Source organism: Neofelis nebulosa, chromosome 7 (genome assembly GCF_028018385.1).
Source record: "Neofelis nebulosa isolate mNeoNeb1 chromosome 7, mNeoNeb1.pri, whole genome shotgun sequence".
Classification (NCBI taxonomy): domain Eukaryota; kingdom Metazoa; phylum Chordata; class Mammalia; order Carnivora; family Felidae; genus Neofelis; species Neofelis nebulosa.
In genome coordinates, this window is record NC_080788.1 from 101,078,471 (window position 1) to 101,094,522 (window position 16,052).

Here is a 16,052-nt window from a genome sequence, read left to right on the forward strand (position 1 = left end):
TTAGAAAACAGGCAATAAATAGGACACCTCTAAATTACCAAATTTATTATATTAAGTTCTTAATAATATTGCCTTACTATCTCTTTAATGTCTATAGAATCTGTAGTGATGTTCCCTTTCTTGTTCCTAATATTGGTGGTCTGTGTCTTTTTTCTTTGACTGCTCTAGCTAGAGGTTTATCATTTTTATTGACCATCTTTAAAAAAATCAGCTTTTGGTTTCATTAATTTTAGTCTGTTGTTTTCCTGTTTTCAATTCATTGCTTTATGTTTTTACCTTTAAATTTTTTTTTCTTCTTATTTTGGATCTAAATTGCTCCTCTTTTTCTAGTTTCCTGAGATAGGGGTTTAGATTATTCAGATCCTTGTTTTCAAATCTAGATATTTAGTGCTATACCTTTCCCTCTAAGCCCAGTTTTAGCTGTGTCATACATCTTAATATGTTTGCTTTTTATTTTCATTCAATTCAAAATTTGTCTGATTCTTTGAATTTTTCTTTGACTCATGGCTATTTAGAAGAACAGTGATTAATTTATGGAAGTTTGGAAAATTCCCAAATATCTTTCTATTATTGATATCTAGTCTAATTCTGTTGTGGCCAGAGAACAAACTTTATATGGCTTAATCTCGTTGATTAGTTTAGATTTATTACATGACCCAAAATATAATCTACTTTGGTGAATATTTCATGTGCACTTAAAAAAAGAATGTGTATTCTCTTGTTAGGTGGAATGTCCTGTAAATGTCAGTTAAGTAAACTTAATTATTGTTCAGGTCTTTTAGACCCTTGTAGATATTCTGTTTATTATTATATCAATTACTGAGAGAGTGTTGATGTCTCGAGCTATTTAATGGATTTGTCTGTTCTTCACAGTTCTATCAGCTTTTAAAGATCTCTTTTTAGATGCATGTGCATTTAGAATTGTTACATCCTCTTAACGAATCGACCTCTTTGTCATTATGTAACCTGCTTCTTTATTCAGGCTAAAAGTCCTTGTTCTGGTCTATTTTGCCTGATATTAGTATAGCCACCACTCCAGTTATCTTTTTTGATTGGTGCTTGCAAGTTATATCTCATCTCATTATTTTTTAACCTATTTACATCTTCATGTTTAAAGTTGGGGTTTTTTGTAAAGTATAGAATTCCTTTAAAATCTACTCTGACTGGGGTGCCTGGGTGCCCCATTTGATTAAGTGCCAGACTCTTCATTTTGGCTCAGATCGTGATCTCACAGTCATGAGGTCAAGCCCCACATCAGGACTGGGCACAGAGCCTGCTTAAAATTCTCTCCCTTTCCCTCTGCCCCTCCCTTGCTCATGCTCTCTCTCTCTCTCAAAAAAAAAAAAAAAAAAAAAATCTACTCTAACAATTCTGCTTTTGAATTGGGGTGTATAGACCATTTACTTTAATATATGTATTGCTATGTGTGTATTTAACTCTATCATTTTGTCAGCTTTTTCTTATTTGTCCTATTTTTGTTATAGTCTTGTCTTCTTTTGGATTATTTTCTAGTTAGTTTTATCTTTTATTTTATTATTTAGTTGTATCTTTTTTTTATTTTTAGTGATTGCTCAGGGACTTATAACAATTTACCTCTAAATAGTACTATACTACTTCACATAAAATAGACCTTTACTACATTATATTTCAATTTCTTCCCTCATTCTTTGTGCTGTGTTATTGTCAGATTTTTTTTATTGTCATACATTTTACTTTTATATATGTGTGAATCTCACAATATATTGTTCCAGTTTTTGCTTTAGACTAGGGGTTGGCAAATTATGGCCAGCAGGCCAAATCCAACCTATGGCCTCATTTTGTATGGCCCCTATTTTTTTTTAGAGTTGTAAAAAGGAGAGAGTGAGAGAGAACAAGAGAGGGAACAAGGGAGGGAATCTGTTTCTTTGCCTAGCTTCAAGATTTTATCTTTGTTTTTTAGTAATTTGACTAGTATGTGTCTAGGTGTTTTATTTGTAAATTATCCTACTTGGAGATTTGTGAGCATCTTAGATCTGTGATTTATTGTCTTTCACTAATTTTTGAAATTTCTCAGCTACTATCTCTTCAAATACTTCTGCTTTGTCTCTTTTCTCCTGGAATTCCAATTTCATGTGTGTTAAATTGTTTGATATTATCCCCCAGGTTTTGATTCATCTGTCTTGTTTTATTCACTTATTATTGTTCTCTTTGTGTTTCACTTTGGGTAATTTCCACTGACCTATTTTCAAATTCCACTTCTTTCCTCAGCTGTGCCAAGTCTATTGATGAACCCATCAAAGGCATTCTTCATTGCTGTTAGCATGTTTTGTCATCTCTAGCATTTCCATCCCAGCTAAAATTTACCATTGTTCAGGCAGGTTGTCCATCTTTTCCATCAAATCCTTTAACACCTCAATCCCAGTTACTTTATGGTCTCAGCCTCACAGTTCCAATATTTGGGAGTCTCTGAGTTTAGTTCCATCATGCTTCATCTCTTCACAATGGGTTTTTTCTTACATTTCTTTTAGTCTTAGAATTTTTTTTTTTAATTTTTTTTTCAACGTTTTTAATTTATTTTTGGGACAGAGAGAGACAGAGCATGAACGGGGGAGGGGCAGAGAGAGAGGGAGACACAGAATCGGAAACAGGCTCCAGGCTCCGAGCCATCAGCCCAGAGCATGACGTGGGGCTCGAACTCACGGACCGCGAGATCGTGACCTGGCTGAAGTTGGACGCTTAACCGACTGCACCACCCAGGCGCCCCAGTCTTAGAATTTTTGACTGAATGTCAGACATCTGTGGAGATTAGTAGAGACAGATGAATAATGTCTACACCTGGCCATTAGTGTGAAGGTCTGAGCAAATCTAGTCAGTTGAAACTGGTTTTGATTTTGTTATTTTTACTTTCATCGTATTATGGTCTGTGTGTTCCTTTAGGGATGGGCTGCTGTCATCTTGTACTTGGAGTCAGACCCAAGTGCCAAAGGTTTATTTCCTGGCTCTACCCTCAGCTTTCAGCAAGCCCTGGTTGCCTGTGTCATCCCACAATCTTGTGCTTCCCGAAGTCACAAACTGCTATTGTTTATTATTTCATACTGAGCTGATGATGGGTGGGGGTAGAACTTCTTGGTTCTCCTTGGCCATTCTCAGACTTAGGTAGGGTCTGTGTACTTGGTACCTGTGGTAGTACCTTCTCAGAATTTCTGGCTCCTCTCCCATGGCAGCTAAACATGGCAGAGGCACTACTCACAGTTCTTGGACAGAAGTGTTCTTATGTCCTCCCAGTAATAGATTTCTGCTTGGTATTGGGGTAGGATCCTGGGCCTAAGAGGATCCTGCCTCTCTCCAAGGGCAAAAAGTTTTGTACTTACCCCTTCCCCAGAGGCAATGGGCCCTGGATGCAGGAAGGTTTGCTCTGTCTCCACCAGTGTCTAATTGCTTTCTTATACCAGAGAAAGGTCTGAGGAAGTGAGTAGTGTTTCACGTCTGTCATGCAATACCATTCCATCAACCATTACCTGCATGTTTTGTCCCTGAGGGATCTCTTCCTACCAAGCTCCTTCCCTAGGGGTTCTCATTAGTACCCAGTGGAGATTTATAGGAAGGAAACCCTGGATGAATGAATGTTAATTACTGTCATATCAGGGCTCCCACTTATTCTAAGGGTATATTTTAATCCACATTCAGCCTTTAAAGAATACTCTAAAAATTCAGGTGATTCCTTTTGGAAGACAATTCTTCCAGGGTCTCCTATTTCCAAGTGATTTATGAATAGAAGCACTGACTTCATTTTGGACCACCTTTTCAGCCTGGGAAAATACAGATAGGTTTGATTACTGTCTACTGTCATAAAGACGTCTCCCTCGAGAGCTAAGGGCAAGCATGCTTAATACCTATTACAAAATATTTAGGTTCTCTGAGCTCAGGGTTCCTCCCTTGCAGTGCAACCCACTGCCTATATAGGTTTCACCTGGCCCTCTTCTGATGGCACTGTGGGATTGGGGATCAGAGATCTAGTACAAATACTGACCCTCTGATAAATGCTATTACAGTGAGTAATAAAGTCCTTTTTCTCTGATTCAGGAAACTGTGGCACACTAACTTATAATTTGAAAGTAAAGTAAAATCTTAGACTCTTCCAAAGATATATATATCTTTCTGCTTTAATATTCTATTCTCTGCCAAAGGGGAAACCATTCATGTATCCTGTCTCCCCTTGAAAGGTCTTGTTGAGTTCCTTTGGTTACCTTCTCTGATGGGTGTTAAGGAAAATTATGATTTATGGGGCACCTGGGTGGTTCAGTTGTTAGAGCATCTGACTTCAGAGCTCAGGACATGATCTTGTGGTTTGTGGGTTCCAGCCCTGCATCAGGCTCTGTGCTGACAGCTCAGAGACTGGAACCTCCTTCAGATTCTGTGTCTCCCTCTCACTCTGCCCCTCCCCTGCTCATGTTGTGTCTCTTTCTCTCTCAAAAATAAACATTAAAAAATTTTTAATTATGATTTCTTGTTAGGATGGGGTAACATTCTCTTGCAGCTTTCTACATCTTAAGGGGAGACACAGCTCCCAAGGTATACCTATTTGATTATTTTCTATTGCCAAAGATAGACACTTACTGATTTGTAAAGTCTATTGTTCTGCTAATGTACATGTTTAGCTTTTTAAAGCAGCATAAGCTCAGACGAGGAACTCTAAGAATTTTGAAAAACTGTCCATGGGATGTTTCATCACAGAGCTGGAAGCAATGGACTAAGAATGTTGACCTTCCAGCATAGGTGAGGCCAGAGAGGGTGAAAGAATCTGATTCATGAGACATTCTGCAGAATGTACATGTCAAGTGGCCACCAAGTCTTCTAGAAGACCAGGGTGTGTGTGGGGGCAACATTTAGGAAAACTATAACCGCTTGGTGTTAGAGAGAGGGCTTTTGAAGCTCTCAAAAATGAACAGGAGTATATGACAGAAAACCCTGAAAAGGATACAAAGAACAGATAGAAGAACAGCAAGTGGTATTGTGAGAAAACTCACTACATTCACTCTCACTTTCTGGTAAACAGAATCTAGATTTTTTTCTTTTCTTCTTTTTTTTTTTTTTTATGTTTACTTATTTACTTTGAGGAAGAGAGCACAAGGGGAGGGGCAGGAGAGAGGAAGAGACAGAATCCCAAGCAGGCTCCATGCTGTCATGCAGAGCCTGATGTAGGGCTCCATCTCATGAATTGGGAGATCATGATCTGAGCTGAAATCAAGAGTTGAACACCAACTGACTGAGCCACCCACGTGCCCCCAGAATCTAGATTTCTTTTGTGAGATTTACCTCTTCTGCATTGTGAAAGTCTGGTTAGGGCTCCCAACTAAAGTGCCCACTCTTCCCCTATCCAAGTTTCCCAGGATGCCCTGAGTCACAAAAGATAGAAAAGCAGTTGGAACTGATTCATCACTGAGCTGTTAGTTTCTCATACATCAATCCTAGAACAGCCTTGGTTCCCATCTTCTTAAAATGTGGCTTAATTTTTTCTCTAACTCTGTGAATTACCCAATATTCCCATTTTGCTTAAGTTTCTGTTACCTGCAACCAAAGAAACCCAATTGATACAGGGTAATACAGGTCAATTGATAATACAGTATCCATTGATACAGGTCCAACAGAGGGCATGACAGAGGTCAAAGGAAGATTTTGAACATAGGTAGCCTGAAATCTAGATACTTTATTTGAAATTATTAAAAGAACATGTCAACAACTGTCAAATTGGGTATGGTACAATAATCGATTTTATGTTTCTGTGTGCTTATAGTTAATAAGCATTTTCTAATGGTTAGGCTAGTGTTATTTTATTGCTACAACTATAATTAGAGTTCATTCTCATATCTCCCATGTTAGAAATGAAAACAAATGAGAATGAACTGAAATAATATCCACTACATGCTACAGGAAAAATATCAAGAAGGGGCTGGTAACAGTAGCAAATGATCTATGTTACAATGAAATATAGCTATTTTTGCTTTTTAAGATTCTATTTATGAACCCAATTGTACTAGGCAAACTGTATGTGCAGAAAATTTCAAGAACCAGATACCCCAAGGAGGTATTAAAAGGGAGAAATATAGTGGAGTGCAAAGTACGATGTTCTCAACAAATGTCTCAAAAATATGCACCAAGCAAAAATGAGACAAACTGTTACAAACAGATCACCCTGACAAGTAAGTGCTTTTGGAATGAAAAATTTTTTGGCTAATCTTTCCCTCTCATTATATAGATGAGGCTCTATGGCTTCTCCTCTCCATTATATAGATGAGGGAGACCAGTTGATTTTTCCAAAGCTTACAAAGGTACATTTCACACATGGCTTAGATCGGGGAGCTTTTTGTGAAGAGGATAGCAGAATGTTTAAATTCTCTTCAACTTAGCAATATAACTTGTAGAATTAAGAGGTTTTAAGATTCTCTTATATACATTTTTATATATTATAAACATACAAGGTTTATAGATTATCATACATAACTATATATAATGTATATAATTGTGTGTGTGTGTGTGTGTGTGTGTGTATACATCTCATCCTGAGTCCTTTTTAGTGTTCTCTCATTACTGTTCAAAAATATAAAAAAGAATTTATAATAAAAGATATGGTTGTGTTCAGATACAATTGGGATAAGACCACCTAATATGTATTTATCTTTAATATCCAAGATTTTTTTCAAATATAACTAAGCAGAATAAGAACATTCTACCACAGGTTAGTTTCAAACAAGATTACTCAACCTTGGCGCTACTGATATTTGGGCAGGATAATTCTTTGTTGTGAGGGGCTGTCCAATGCATGATAGGGTATCTAGCAGCATCCGTGGCCTCTACCCACCCCTAGATGCTAGTAATACCCCTAGTCACAAGCAAAAATGTCTCTTGACATTGCAAAATGTCCCCTTGGGGCAAAACTCCTTGGTTTAAAAACACTGGTTTTAACATCATGTCTACAACAAAGCAAATACAACTTCCAGCTGTATGATAACACTCTGAAGTCAACTATGATTAACCTAGAGTTAAATTTTTATTCTAATTCAAAATATATCATGGCTAGACCCGAGTTAAATTAATTATACCAGTTTTTGTCTAGAGCTGAACATCCAATACAGTAGTCAGTCACTAGTCACATCGGAAGGGAGATGTATAGTGAGGGTGAAATACGCACTGGATTTTGAAGACTTGACAGAAAAAAAGAATGTAAAAATATCATAATTTTTATGTTAACTGAGCTAGTTTGGGTATATTTGGTGAAATATTAAAATGAATTTCATCTACTTTTACTTTTTTTAAAGGTGCTACTATAAAATTCTAAGTTACATATATGGCTCACATTGTATTTCCATTGGACAACAATGGCCTAGAGACTGGAAGTGATTTAGTATTAATTTATAATAAATTCTTCAGTCTACCAAATAAGCTACAAAGACTTTGTAAAGCTCTCCACAGCCCTATGAAACCAGCTTATAACTCTTTTGAGCATCACAATTCTTTATTGTCATGCCTAAATGATTTGTCTCCTTCTTTAAACCAATTACTTCTATTCCAATGCTTTATTCTCAGTGTTTCGACTGGTTCTTTTCTGATTGTTGATTTATCTTCATGTTGTTTTTTATCATTCTTTTGCATGTTAGTTTCTTTTGTACACTCAGGCTCTTTCCTTGTGGGATGTTGAGATGCTGCGGCATCCATCATACTTAGAAAATCATAAGCAGGAAGAGGAGGTTTCCATTCCTGAGCAGGTAAAATTGCTGGAAGGAAGATACAACCAAAGGTTAATAATAACATCATCATACAGTTACACTATAAAATATTTTATTTTGAAAAATATATGTGTAAGAGTAAAGGCTTTATCAGTTTTTACTTATCTAAACAAAACTAGATTTTGCCATTGTCTAAGAAACTTGATACATCTGTCATTACTAGCCATTTTCATTTTTTATATTATATTTGCAAACTATTCTATTCTAAATAAAAGTTAGTATCAATAGAAAAAAATTAGGTCCAGAATCTCCCTGCTAGTTAACCCTTGTTGAGGTTAAAAAAAAAAAAAAAATAGCAATGTGGTAATGAGATTACATACAGATACAAGTTAAAATGAAAAATCCTCCTGTTTCCCACCTTACCCAACTTTATCCCAAAAAACTGAAATTTTTTTTAAATTCCAGTATAAATAACATAGTGTTTTATTAGTTTCAGGTATACAATATAGTGATTCATCAATTCTACACATTACTCTCTGCTCATCTTGCTAAGTGTACTCTTAATCCCTTTACCTAGTTCACCCATCCCTCCACCCACCTTCCCTCTGGTAATCATCAGTTTGTTCTCTGTAATTAAGAGTCTGTTTTTTGGTTTGTCTCTTTTTTTCTTCAATTTGTTTTGTTTTTTTAAATTCCACATATGAGTGAAACCATATGGTATTTGTTTTTCTCTGACTTATTTCATTTAGCATTATAACTTCTAGGTCCATCCATGCTGTTGCAAATGGCAAGACTTCATTATTTCTTTATGGCTGAGTAATATTCCATTGTATATATATATACCACATCCTCATTATCCATTTATCTATCAATAAACAGCTTGCTTCCATAGTTTGGCTGTTGTAAATAATGCTGCAATAAACATAAATGCTGCATATATCTTTTTGAATTAGCATTTTCATATTTCATGGGTAAATACCCTATAGTGGAATTACTGAATCATACGGTCTTCTATTTTTTTTAAATTTTTTGGAGACCCTCCATGCTGTTTTCGAAAGGGGATGCTCCAGTTTGTAATCCCCCAACAATGCATGAGGGTTCCTTATTCTCTGCATCCTCATCAATACTTGTTGTTTCTTGTGTTTTTTATTTTAGCCATCCTGACAGGTGTGAGGTGATATTTCATTATGGTTTTGATTTGCATTTCTCTGATGATTAGTGATGTTGAGCATCTTTCCATGGGTTTGTTGACCATCTGGATGTCTTCTTTGGAGAACTATCTGTTCATGTCTTCTGCCCATATTTTAATTGCATTATTTGGTTTTTTGGTGCTGAGTTGCATAAGTTCTTTATATTTTTTGGATATTAACCCTCTCTCAGACATGTCATTTGTGAATGTCTTCTCCCATTCAGTAGACTTTTAGTTTTGTTGATTGTTTCCTATGCTATGCAGAAGCTTTTTATTTTGGTGGGTCCCAATAGTTTATTTTTGCTTTTGTTTCCCTTGCCCTAGGAGACATTATTAGAAAAATGTTGCTATGGGCAATGTCAAAGAGGTTATTCCCTTTGCTCTCTTCTAGAATTTTTATGGTTTCAGGCATCACATTTAAGTCCTAATCCATTTCGAGTTTATTTTTGTGTGTGGTGTGAGAAAGTCCAGTTTCATTCTTTTGCATGTAGCTGTCCAGTTTCCCAACACCATTGTTGAAGAGACTATCTTTTTCTCATTACATATTCTCACCTCCTTTGTCAAAGATTAATTGACCACATGATTGCAGGTTTATTTTTGGGCTATCTATTCTGTTTCATTGATCTGTGTGTCTATTTTTATGCCAGTACCATACTGTTGTGGTTACCACAGCTTTGTAGTACATCTTGAAATCTGGGATTGTGATACCTCCAATTTTATTCTTTCACGAGATTGCTTTAGCTGTTTCAGGGTCTTTTTTTCTGGTTCCATACACATTTTAGGGCTGTTCTAGTTCTGTGAAAAATGATATTGCTATTTGGTTTGGGATTACATTAAAATCTGAAGATTGCTTTGGGTAGTATGGACATTTTAACAATACTAATTCTTCTAACCCACAAGCATGGCACATCTTTCCATTTGTTTATGTTGTCTTTGTTTCATCAATGTTTTATAGTTTTCATAGTATAGTTCTTTTACCTCCTTGGTTAAGTTTACTTCTAGGTATTTTATTATTTTTGGTGAAATTTTAAACGGGATTGTTTTCTTACTATCTCTTTCTACTACTTCATTGTTACTGTACAGAAATGCAATGGATTTCAATATATTGACTTTGTATCTTGCAACCTTATGGAATTCATTGATCAGTTTTTTAACGGAGTCTTTAGGGTTCTCTACATACAGGATCATGTCATCTACAAATAGTGACAGATTTACTTCTTCCTTAGCAATATGGATGCCTTTTCTTTTTGTCTCATTGCTGTGGTTAGGACTTCTAGTACCATGCTGAATAAAAGAGGTGACAATGGACATCCTTTCTTTTTCCTACTCTTAGAGGAAAAGCTCTCAATTTTTCACTGAGTTCAGTGATGTTAACTGTAGGTTTTTCATATACAGACTTTATTATGTTGAGGTATGTTCCCTGTAAACTTACTTTGTTGAGACTTTTTATCATGAATGCATGTTACGATTTGTGAATTTTTTTTTTTTTTTTGCATCTACTGAAGTGATCATATGGTTTTTATCCTTGGTCTTGTTGATGTGATGCATCACACTGATGATAATTCGTGGATATTGAACCATCCTTGCATCCCAGGAATAAATCCCACTTGATCATGGTGAATGATTTTTTTAATGTATTTTTGAATACTGTTTGCTAATATTTTGTTGAGGATTTTTGTATCTATCTTCATCAGAGCTTTGGCCTATAGTTCCTTTTTGTAGGGTCTTTATCTGATTTTGATATCGTGGTAATGCTGGCCTCCTAGAATGAATTTGAAAGCTTTCCTTACTCTTCTATTTTTTGGAATATTTTGAGAACAAGGTATTAACTTCCTTAAATGTTTGGTAGAATTCACCTGTGTAGCTGTCTGGTCCTGGATTTTTGTTTGTTGGGAGTCTTTGATTATTGACTCATTTTCATTGCTGATAATCAGTCTGTTCAATTTTTGTTTCTCCCTGATTCAGTTCTGGGAGGTTCTAGGTGTAGGAATTTGTCTATTTCTTCTAAGTTGTCCAATTTGATAGCATATGATTTTTCATAATATTCTCTTATAATCCTTTGTATTTCTGTGGTGTCGATTGTTATTTTGCCTCTATCATTTCTGATTTTATGTGTTTGAGTCCTCTCACTTTTTTTTTCCTCCCATGATCTGGCTAAAGGTTTATCAATTTTGTTGATCTTTTCAAAGGACTAGCTCCTGGTTTCACTGATTTTTTTTTTTTTTTTTTTTTTTTTTTAGCTTTTCTGTACTTTATATGGGCTCTGATCTTTATTATTTCCTTCCTTCTACTGGTTTTGGGTTTTGTTTGTTCTTTTTCTAGTTTCTTTAGGTGAAAGATTAGAGATTTTTCTTGCTTCTTGAGGTGGGCCTGTATTGCTCTAAACTTCCCTTTTAGAACAACTTTTGCTGCATCCCAAAGATTCTGGACCATTATGTTTTCATTTTTGTTGTCTGTCTATATTTATTTCCATTCTCTCTGTATTTATTTCCTTTTTGATTTCTTGGTTGGCCCATTCATTGTTTAATAGCATGTTACTTAACCTCCAGGTAGTTGTGTTCTTCCATATTTTTTCTTGTAACTGACTTCTAGTTTCATAGAGTTGTGGTCAGAATAGACACATAGTATTATGACTTCAGTCTTTTTTAATTTATTGAGACTTGTTGTGTGGCCTAATATGTGCTCTATTCTGGAGAATGTTTCATGTGCACTTGAAGAGAATGTGAATTCTGCTGTTTTAGGATAGAATGTTCTGAATATCTGTTAGATCCATCTGGTCCAATGTGTCATCCAAAGCCAATGTTTCCTTGTTGATTTTCTGTTTGGGTGATCTATCCATTGATGTGAGGTGTTAAAGTTCCCTACTATTATTGTATTACTCTCATTTACTTGCTTTATGTTTGTTATTAGCTGCTTTATGTATTTGGGTGCTCCCATGTTGATGTATAAATATTTATCATTGTTTATATCTTCTTGGATTGTTTTTTTAATGAATATATAGTGTCCTTTTTTTGGTCTGTTGTTATAATCTGTTTTAAAGTCTATTTTGTATTATATACCTATTGCTACCCTGGCTTTCTTTTCACTTCCATTTGCATGATAAATGCTTTTCTGTCGGTTCACTTTCAATCTCCATGTGTCTTTAGGTTTGAAATGAGTCTCTTATAGGTAGCATATAGATGGGTCTTGCTGTTTTTAATCCATTCCCTCATTCTGTCTTTTTGAATGTAGCATTTAGTCCATTTACATTCAAGGTAATTATTCATAGGTATGCATTTACTGCCATTTGATACTTGTTTTATGGTTGTTTTAGTAGTTCTTTGTTCCTTTATTCTCTTGCTTTATTCTCTCATGATTTACTGGGTTTCTTTAGTGATATACTTGGATTCCCTTCTCTCTCTGTCTCTGTCTCTCTTTTTTTGCATATCTGTTACTAGTTTTTGACTTGTTGTTACCATTAGGTATATATATGTAACATCTTATGCATATAGTAGTGTAGTCTATATTAAGTCTATATTAAGTTTGAACCCATCCTTTACTCTTCCCATGTTTTAAGTATATGATGTCATACTTTACATCCTTTTATTTTGTGAATCTCCAGATTTTTACATATAAACTTAATTTTACTGCTCTTGTGCTTCCTACTTTTCTTACTCCTGCTCATGGGCTTTCCTTTCCACCCAAAGAGTCCTGTTTAATATTTTTCATAGGGCTATTTTAATGGTCACGAATTCTTTTAACTTTTGTTTATCTGGGAAACTCTCCTTCTATTCTAAAAATATTTTTAAACGTTTTTACTCATTTTTTGAGAGACAGAAAGAGACGGTGAGTGGAGGAGGGGCAGAGAGAGAGGGAGACAGAATCTGAAGTAGGCTCTAGGCTCTCAGCACAGAGCCCGAGGCGGGACTCGAACCCACAAACTGTGAGATCATGACCCAAGCTGAAGTCAGATGCTTAACTGACTGAGCCACCCAGGCACCCCCTCTCATTCTACTCTAAATGACAGCTTCACTAGATATTCTTGGCACCAGAGATTCTCCTTTCAGCACTTTGAATATACCATGCCACTCTCTTGCAGCCTGCAAGATTCCTGCTGAAAAATCTGACAGCCTTATGGGATTTCCCTTGTAGTAACTGTTTTCTTTTCTCTTGCTGCTTTTAAAATTCTCTACCAGTACTTTTTGCCATTTTAATTACGTGTCTTGGTGCAGACCTCCTTAGGTTGATTTTGTTGGGGGCTCTCTGTGCCTCCTGGATCTACATTTGTTTCTTTTCCCAGGTTTGGAAAGTTTTCAGCTGTTATTTCTTCACATAAATTTTCTGCCTGCTTTTCTCTCTCTTCTCTTTCTGAGATCCCTATAATGCAAATGTTATTACACTTGATGGTGTCACTGAGTTCCTTATGTCTATTTTCATTTTTCATTATTTTTTCTTTCAGCTTAATTGCTTTCCTCCAAGTTGCCAATCCATTCTTCTGCTTCTTCTAGTCTTCTGTTTATTCCATCTAGTGTATTTTTACTTTGCTATTGAGTTAATCTCTGATTGATTCTTTTTTGTTTTATAGATCTTTGTTAAAGGTCTCACTGAGGTCCTCCACTCTTTTCTCAAGTCTAGCAAGTATCTTTATGACCATTACTTTAAATTCTCTGTGAGGCATATGACTTATTTCCATTTTGTTTAGCTCTCTTGCTGTGATTTTTGTTCTGTTCTTTCATTTGGGACATATTCTTCTGTCTCATTTTTTCGAACTCTGTTTCATTGTGTTAGGAAAGTCAGGTATGTCTCCTGCTTTTGAAAATAGTGGCCTTGTGAAGAAGAGGTACTGTAGTGCCCTGGATTCCAGGGTCCCCTGTTCACCAGAACCTGGTGCTTCATGAATGTTGTTGTTGTGCCTATTGTAGTTGAGCCACTTTTGCTTCAGTGCAGTTGTCTGCAATGACTCTGCCTGCTGTGGACAGGACAATCCCTGTGTTGTTAGTGGGCCAGTCTGGGGCCACCTTGGGCTTCAGCTGAGCCAGAACAGGTATTTGCCAGAGATGCAGTAGCACAGGGCACTTTCCCTGTGTTGTCCCCTGAGGAGCTTCTGTTGGTGGGTGGGGCCTGCAGTCTGACCAACTGGTTTCCCCCAGCCCACTGCAGGGGCTGCATTTGGACTGGTGTTTGTGGTTATCTTCTTCTCTCTCCAAGACCAGCTGGACCACTCTGAAGTGGTGCTGGTCCCTGTCACAGCTGCTGGTACACTGCCATGCTTGTGGCAGCACTTTGGATAGGCTCCAGCCAAAGGCATATTGGAGGGGCATGTCCACTGGAGAATGCAAAGGAGGATTAGTAAGTTAGGTGGAGAGTGTTGGCACTGAGCTGTTTCCCCCAGGTGTCATGTATCTAGGCTAGGGGGCGGGCAGGGGAGGGAAGTGGTGCCTGCCAGCTCCTTTTGCTTCCTAGAGAAGTCTCCTAGAGATCCCTGCCACCCCCAGCACACACTGAGATTAATAAATAAATCTCCTTCTGATATACCCCAAGTGTTTTTCAAACTGCTTCTTATATTCTGTATCTCTGTTTGGCTGTTTATTATGCTCTTTAAGGGTGGGGACTCCACCCTCCAAGTTCTCCCAGAGAACCCACTAAATTTTAACATTCTAAGTGTTAAGCCCTGCTGGTTGTAAGAACTTATAAAATTAGGCTTCTCTGGTTTTCAAAGCCAAAATGTGGGGGTTTGTCTTCCCCATGTGGGTTTCCCATGACTGTAGTGTTTTGTGTGAGGGTCTGTTTCTCTTTCCTCTGTGAGCCTGCAGGGTCTCTCTCTCCTGAGGATAGTCTTGTGGGTCTCTTTAGCTGCCCACCATGTCTCTGCCCTTTATACCTTCTTTGCCGCCCCTTGTCTACAATTAGCTGTGAAGAGTCTATTCTGACAGTTTTTGAGTCAATTTTCTGGGTTTTTACATTGATGTGGGTGTTATCTAGTTGTATCCATGGGATGAGGTAAATTTAGGATCTTCTTGTCATTTTCCCAAGAAGTTCCCCTGCAACTATTTCTTATGAATCATTACAGAAAATTTTTTTTGGAACAAACACGTTTATTGTTTAGACAAGTATTCCTTTACATTTTAAAGCATTTCGTTTTTGAAAATTTTTTTTCTTAAATTTCAGTGTATTTGACACACACAGTTATATTACGTTCAGGTGTGTAACATATTGATTCAATAAATTTTTATGTTATGCTACACTCACCATAAGTGTAGTTACCATCTCTCACCACGTAATTCCATTAAAATAGCATTGACTATATTCCCTATGCTATACCTTTCCATCCCCATGACTTATTCATTACATAGCTGGAAGCCTGTATCTCCCACTTACCTTCACCTGTTTTTTCCCATCCCCCCCTTTACCTTCCTCTCAGGCAACCATCAGTTTGTTCTCTGTAGTTATACGTCTAGGCTTTTTCCTTGTTCATTAGTTTTGTTCTTCAGATTCCACATAGAAGTGGAAGCATATGGTATTTGTCTCTCTCTGACTTATTTCCCTTAGTGCAATACCCTTTAAGTCCATACATGTTGGTGAGCATGTGGAAAAAAAAGAACCCGTGTGGAGTATTGGTGGGAATGTAAACTGGTTCAGCCAATGTGGAAAACATTGGAAAACATCTCAAAAAATTTAAATGGATGGCACAAGAACAGACACTCAGATCAATGGAACAGAATAGAGAACCTAGAAATGGACCCACAAATGTATGGCCAACTAATCTTTTACAAAGCAGGAAAGAATATCCAATGGAATAAAGACAGTGGTGCTGGGAAAACTGGACAGCAACATGCAAAAGAATGAACCTGGACAACTTTCTTACACCATACACAAAAATAAACTCAAAATGGATGAAAGACCTCAATGTAAGACAGGAAGCCATCAAAATCCTTGAGGAGAAAGCAGGCAAAAACCTCTTTGATCGTGGCTGCAGCAACTTCTTACTCAATACGTCTCTAGAGGCAAGGGAAACAAAAGCAAAAATGAACTACTGGGACCTCATCAAAATAAAAAGCTTCTGCTTTTTATTAAAAGCAAAGGAAACAATCAGCAAAATTAAAAGGCAACCGACAGAATGGGAGAAGCTATTTGCAAATGACATTTCAGATAAAGGGTTAGTATCCAGAATCTATGAAGAA

At 36.7% G+C, this 16,052-nt stretch overlaps 1 protein-coding gene across 5 annotated transcripts in view; it reads right to left on the bottom strand.

The window, feature by feature from the left end:
- Positions 1 to 5,666: 5,666 nt before the first annotated feature.
- TXNDC16 (thioredoxin domain containing 16) overlaps positions 5,667 to 16,052 on the bottom strand; it is a 136,784-nt gene continuing 126,398 nt past the window's right edge. For 4 of the 5 annotated variants that reach the window (XM_058739056.1, XM_058739054.1, XM_058739055.1 and 1 more), the window contains one exon: positions 5,667 to 7,751. In XM_058739056.1, the coding sequence (XP_058595039.1) occupies positions 7,483 to 7,751 (269 nt within the window). In that variant the 3' untranslated portion in view covers positions 5,667 to 7,482. The remainder of the gene's footprint in view (positions 7,752 to 16,052) is intronic. The other variant, XM_058739058.1, reaches the window with a different exon arrangement.